The 6,515-nt window shown below is 52.5% G+C and overlaps 1 protein-coding gene across 1 annotated transcript; it reads left to right on the forward strand.

Annotated features, from left to right (window-relative positions):
• The first annotated feature begins 3,804 nt into the window (after window positions 1-3,804).
• Window positions 3,805-4,764, forward strand: LOC148593489 (olfactory receptor 14A16-like). Its single transcript, XM_088530798.1, has one exon. The coding sequence runs from the start codon at window positions 3,805-3,807 to the stop codon at window positions 4,762-4,764; it is 960 nt and encodes a 319-aa protein (XP_088386924.1).
• Window positions 4,765-6,515: the final 1,751 nt, after the last annotated feature.

Below are 6,515 nucleotides of genomic sequence, written 5' to 3' on the forward strand. Positions count from 1 at the left end.
AACAAATCATTTTTTGCTTTAATTCTTTCTCTTAATTTCTGTCTAGATTTGTTTTTTATCAAATTTTCTAAACTTTTATGTTAGCATCAGGCCTATACCTGTAAGGTTTCTTTGTCCCACTCAGAGCCCAGTGCTCAGAAAAGCCCCCTGCCCACAGCTCTCCCTGCCACCCCTCACTCTCTGCACAGAGCACGTCGCACTCGGAGGTGTCATCCTCTCTTGATTGGTGCAGGAAGTTGGGGACCAGCTTCAAGGAAATGCACTCTTTTCATGTGGCTGACTTTGCACAAACTAAATCTATCCCAGTTAAAGCAAAGGCCAGGGCCAGGAAGAAATGAGCCCTCCACAGAAGAGCTCCTAACTCTCGCTTCATCCCGGCTCCCCTTTGACACCATCCTTGTGCTCTCCATCTTGGTGCCATCCCCGCTGCCTGCCTCTCCCTTCAGCCCCACTGCTCACCTCTCTCCCACTCTCCTGCAAGCCTGAGAGCCCGTCTGTGGGCTGGGAGCAGGCGTTCGCTTGATGCTCCTTGTCCATGTTCAGGATCCTCTTATGGGGACCTGACAGTGGCACCAAGGGGAGTCGTTCCCTCCTGATGGAGCTGCTCTCCTCGGAGTGGGGAGCCTGGCATCTTTGTCCCCAGCAAGGGCATGGTCACCATGGGGCCCATCCCCTCACAACGGCATTATGGACCTTATGCCACTGCCATCACAATGCCCTGGTGGTTTCCAAGGGGACGTTATTCCGATGCCCTGGTGGAGACCACCGAGACCCTATCATGATGCCTTTGTGGGGACTATGGAGATGCCATCATGATGCCTTGGTGGAGACCATGGAGAAAGACACAGAGCTTGGAGTGATGTGCCTCCTCTTTTTGCAGCATTCTGCATGTAGGTGGGACAGTTCTGCATGTAGGTGGGACTATTTTCCCTACAGTCAGTGCTGGAATTCATTGATTAGGGTAGAGGTAGGAAACTCAGCATAGCCTGGGGCACTTGCCCAGCAAGCACTGCAATGGGGCATGGTTTTCCTGCAGGTGCCCTACTGTATCTGCTAGAGACACATGGTTGTGCTGGACACCCCAGGCATCTGACAAGGCCCTGCCAGCATTTTTCTGTGCCATCAGATCAAGTAGCTGCATTGAATTACCAGAACTTCTGCTTTATGCCAGAATCTTTCTATGCCTGGTCTTCATAGTTCCTGGGGCTGCCATTGTATTTGGCATCTGGGGTCATTTCAGATGGGCAATGCAATTCTCCTGAGGCCCCCACCCTGATGCTCTAGGATGATGCAGGTCTCCGAGGAGCTGCATCAGAGAAAGTGGGCACTGGCACATGCCCTGGACCTCCTCAGTTTTCTCAGCTGTCCCCAGGTGTTTGTGTGGGAGCAACTGATTCCCATCCTCCATCTCCAGTGATTGCAATTGCTGATTAGACAAGGAGCTCTCTTACAGACCTCTTTGTTGTGCTCACTTCAGTTTTGAAAGGGGAATCACTTGACCTGCCTGTGGAGCTTGTAGGATTTTTCTGAATCCCACTTCATGTCAGGGGCTTCTAGACCAGCATGATATGCCCAGACTGACACATCTGAGTCAATCCCTGAACCATGTGTCAAGGAGCTCCCTTCATGTCCTAACTAGGTGTCCTGCCTAGGTCAGAGATGAGAATTGGGTGTTCCACAGGAGCAGATTTCCATCTCTCATAGGTAGTGATCCTCTGATGAAAGAATTTGCAAGGTTGGAAATAGTTGCTCTCCACTCAATGGGAAGAGACAACAGGTGATCACTTCAGTCTATTCCAGTGAACATTTCCCAGGAGGAGGGAACACGAGGGACAGAGAAATTGGTGAGTTCAGCTGGGCCTCTGCTCCTGAGCGGGGCCAGGCTCCTGGGACGGAGGCAGCTCGTGGCAGCCTGGCAGCACTGCCCAGAGACAGCCGAGTGCAGGAGCAGCTCCTGTGCCAAGAGCAGCAGGGCTGCGGGCACTGCCTGCTGCTGTGGACAGCAGAGGAGAGAAGGCAGCGAGAGGGGAACGGCAGGGTGGAGCGGGAGGACAGAGGAGACCTTCACAGCTCTTGACATGGTGAGTTTTTGCTTACAGTACAATGCTACGGAGCTTCTTGAAGAGAATATAAGAACCCATCACATCCCATGGCTCCCAGCATTTTTTCCTTCTTTCTGCTGGCTTTTGCAGTGCAGAGGAAGAGGAGCTGCTTCAGAGCAGGGATTCTCTAACATACCACCTAAGGGCAGGGCATCCTGCTGCCTTCCCCAACAGAAACAGCAGTGATGTGAAGCTGGGGCGTGCAGACAGGGTGAGAGGTCTGCACTTCAGAGCAGGGTCCCTGCACCCAAAGGTGCTGTGTGCCCGCAGCAGTGACTGTGTCACCTGTGAAGGTCAGCACTAAGCCTGCCCAGGGAGCTCCCCACAGGACTGAGGGGAGAAGTTCTGGGTGGGAGGATTATCCTCTACCAGGACAGGCTCCTTCTCCTGCTGGGAGGGTGCTGCAGGGCTCAGGTCTGCTCACGGGTGAGCTGTGAGCACATTTCAATGAACACTTCTCGAAAGGAAAGAGGAAAGGTAAGAGGAAAATGGTAACAAAACTGTCAGATTTGGACAAGAGACTGAGACTCATTAAGAGATTCAAGGAGCAGACAAAGAATCTGCCAGGGACATCTGAATGTCCCCTCAGACATCCCTTAGTTCATAGACAGAACCAGCTTCTCCTCGGCTGCTGCATCAGGGTCTATCTAAGCTGCTCCTTAGCACCTGCAGACATGGGGGTGCCCCTGGACAGTCCCCTTCTCCTGGGCTGTTTCTGCAGGGAGAACTGGGCTCACTTGTGAGTGTCATTGTCCTTCATCTGAGTGAGGTGCAAGTACACGACAGTGAGGGGTAGGGCTCAGTGATGAAGCAGGTCCCATGATGAAGTCTTTTTTCTCCTGTTGAGATGCACACGGGTTCCTGCTGAGAGTGCTTGAAACACCAAGGATTTCTGTTCTGTTCTTTCAAAGAATGCTCCCACATTGAGGAGGCACCTTTGTGTGTTTCTGTGTGCACCATCATATATATTATATATACGCACATTTCTATACCAACAGACTCCTGCAGTGACCCTTTTGCAGAGGACACTGGATTTCCGCTTATTGAAGAGCCCTGCCATAGAAGGGGAGGCCGTCGACTCCTGCAGATTTTGTGCAGCAAAGCTATTCCTTCTCTCTGAAGTTTCTGGAATACAGCTGCAGATGGTGAAGTGGCATGAGGACAAGGTCTGTGTCTAGACATCTCGACATCTAAAAAGAGGTAAGGTCTTTCCTTGCTTCCATTTGACTGTTCTCCCTGGCTGGAGTCAGATCTGGTGTGAGAGATTCAGACACAAATATCTCTGTTGAGGAGGGCAAGATTGATGGGGACAAATCCTTCACAAAGCTCTTCTCCTTCAGACACAACTGGTGTGAGCACTGTATTCAGCTCTCATGCTGGTGAATGGAGAATATTCCCAGTGGGGTTTCTGGGCCTAGTCCCTTCCAAGCTATGTGAGACGCCATTCACAGGCATCTGCAGAAAAACTGATCAAAAAGTGGTTTGACACATCCAATTACACCTGCAGCGCAGCAGAAACAAATCTTTGAGCCATGGGAAGCGGGTCCCTGCCATTTCAATGTGGATCACCTGAAATGGGGCTGAATTAAGGGAGAGAGGAAATATGGGGGATTTTCGAGAAACTGAAATGGTTTGGCTCAGACAAGTCTGCTCTAAATTTTTGCTTCCTTTCCTTCCTTGGACAGGACTCCCAAAGGAGCTAATGTCCAACAGCAGCTCATTCAATGAGTTCCTCCTCCTGCCATTCACAGACACACGAGAGCTGCAGCTCTTGCACTTCTTGCTCTTCCTGGCCATCTACCTGGCTGCCCTCCTGGCCAATGGCCTCATCATCACAGCCATAGCCTGTGACCACCGCCTCCACACCCCCATGTACTTCCTCCTCCTCAACCTCTCCCTCCTTGACCTTTGCTCCATCTCCACGACTGTCCCCAAATCAATGGCCAATTCCCTGAGGAACAACAGGATCATTTCCTACTCAGGATGTGTTACCCAGGTGTTCCTGGTAGCATTCCTGTTTTCAGCAGAGTTTTCTCTCCTCACAGTCATGGCCTATGATCGCTACGTTGCCATCTGCAGACCCCTGCACTATGGGACCATCATGGACAGCCGAGCTTGTGTCAAAATAGCAGCAGCTGCCTGGGCCAGTGGCTTTCTCAATTCCCTCCTGCACACTGGGAACACATTTTCCCTACCCCTCTGCCAAGGCAATGTGGTGGAGCAGTTCTTCTGTGAGATCCCCCAGATCCTCAAGCTCTCCTGCTCAGATTCCTACCTCAGGGAAGTTGGGCTTCTTGTGCTTAGTATTTGTTTATTCTTTGCATGTTTCATTTTCATTGTGGTGTCCTACATGCAGATTTTTACAGCTGTGCTGATGATCCCCTCTGAGGAGGGTCAGCACAAAGCCTTTTCCATGTGCCTCCCACACATGGTCGTGGTCTCCCTGTTTCTCAGCAGTAGCATGTTTGCCTACCTGAAGCCCTCCTCCATCTCCTCCCCAGCTCTGGATCTGGTGTTAGCTGTTCTATATGCAGTGTTGCCTCCAACGATCAACCCTCTCATCTACAGCATGAGGAACAAGGATCTGAAGAACACCCTAATGAAACTGGCTCAGTCAGTGCTGGAAATAAGCTCCCTGTCCTTTCTAACAAGTGGTTCCTAATGCATCTCAGATAGTTCTGTGCTTTGAGCATTCTCTCTGTGTTTATAATGATTTTTTTTTACTTAAGTTTTTGAATGCATCCTACTGTGCCAGAAGCATGAACTCACTCTGTGTAATTGCCATACCGGCTATAAATATGTCTGTCCTTGTGTTTCTGTGTCAGTCCTGGTTTCGCTCAAATAAAAGTGGATTTCCTCACTGCAGTATTTGAAGGTTGGCCTCTCCTTCCAAAGTCAGATTCTAAAATGTGCTCAGGGACTTTTACCCTCCAAGTATCTGTTTCTTTCTCAGGGCTTTCCAGGGCCTCCAGCAATGATCTCATAGATGATGTGTTAGGGAAGGAGGGATGGATTCAGTTCTGACCTGTGGGTGCTCAGAGCTCCTGCAGGTGGTGAATGGTCAAGCACTATCTTCCATGTGACAGGGCTGAAGATGCATATGGAGCCTCCAGGAGAACACAGGGCATCTCCAAGGGCACCATGTTCCTAGCAGTGAATGGTGATTCAGAAACTCAAGGGGAGCCACCCGAATGGAAAGGGCAAAAACAATGAATGTGCAGGCTAGGGAGAGCACTGCAGTCCCACAAGAGGCAGTGGGGACCCAGGAAGCCCAGGGAAGCCTGGAGAGTCACTGAGGTCACCTTCAGTGTCAGTGTTTGGCTGCCTGGGCAGCTCCTTCCTGCCGGCCTCGGTGCCTGTAGCCAGAGGACCAGCCGGTCCTGCCCAGCCTCTCTCCCAGCTCAGAGGCCAAGGACGGCTCTGCACCAACCCCAACGTGGTACAAGGCTGGGCCCAGCAGGGTTTGTGGGGGGACAGGGCAGTGCGGGCTGTCATGGGGACCATGTCAGAGGGACATTTCCCCAGGGCTGAGCACCCTGCCCTGGGTGCTGTCTGCACAGTGGAGCCAGGGAGCCGTGTGCGGGTGCAGGGATGGGCACACATGGAAGCCCCCATGTTCTGCTTGGGAGAAGGGAAACTGCCAAGAGCTCTCCCACCCCTGCCCCACCAGCACCAGTGATGACCAGCCCTGCTGCTGCACCCAGTTTCTCCATTCTGAACTCAACCACGTCCCCAAGCTGCTCCCTACAGCTGGCTGCAGGGACACCCATGGGGCCTGGCCATTCCTGCTCCTCACAAGCCGCTTGTTCAAGGCAATGCTGGAAGAACATCCTCTTGGCCCTGCCCTGCCTGTGGCTGGGACAAGTGAGCAATCCCCTCCAGAGAATGATTCCTGGGACAGGCACTTGGGAACAAGCAGCTGGCAGTGCTGATGGGAGCCCATCTGGGACATGTCCTCTGGGTAGACAAGGAGGCCTCAGGCTGCCCTCAGCCTTTTGGGGAGGAGTTGGTCACTGGGAGGAGTGTGGGGAGGAGGGACGTGAGTCCTCTGTGGTTTGTGAGGTGAAGGTTCTGACATGTGCTGGGGACCAGGACACTGCTGCCTTCTAGGTCCTCTTCCAGCTCCTGGGAGGTCATTGCATGAGCCAACCAGCCCTGGAGAACACCTATCTCCACAGCCTGGGAGCCAGTGCAGGGAGGGTGTGTGCACGTGGGGTGCTCTTTGAGCCGCATAATTGCTCACATTGCATAAAGGAGACTGTACCCACCTTCTCACCCTGCCTGGGTGCTTGGTCACTCCCACTGTGGTCTCACCCTTGTCACCTACAAGCTCGCACCCAAGACCTAGCCCTCGAGTTCAAAGAGCTCCATACACCTGAGCTGCTCATTCACACCAAGGGCAGCCCCCTTGCT

This window comes from Tinamus guttatus, unplaced genomic scaffold, assembly GCF_059628265.1.
Source record: "Tinamus guttatus ecotype Peru unplaced genomic scaffold, ASM5962826v1 Tinamus_guttatus_pri_ptg000387l, whole genome shotgun sequence".
Lineage (NCBI taxonomy): Eukaryota > Metazoa > Chordata > Aves > Tinamiformes > Tinamidae > Tinamus > Tinamus guttatus.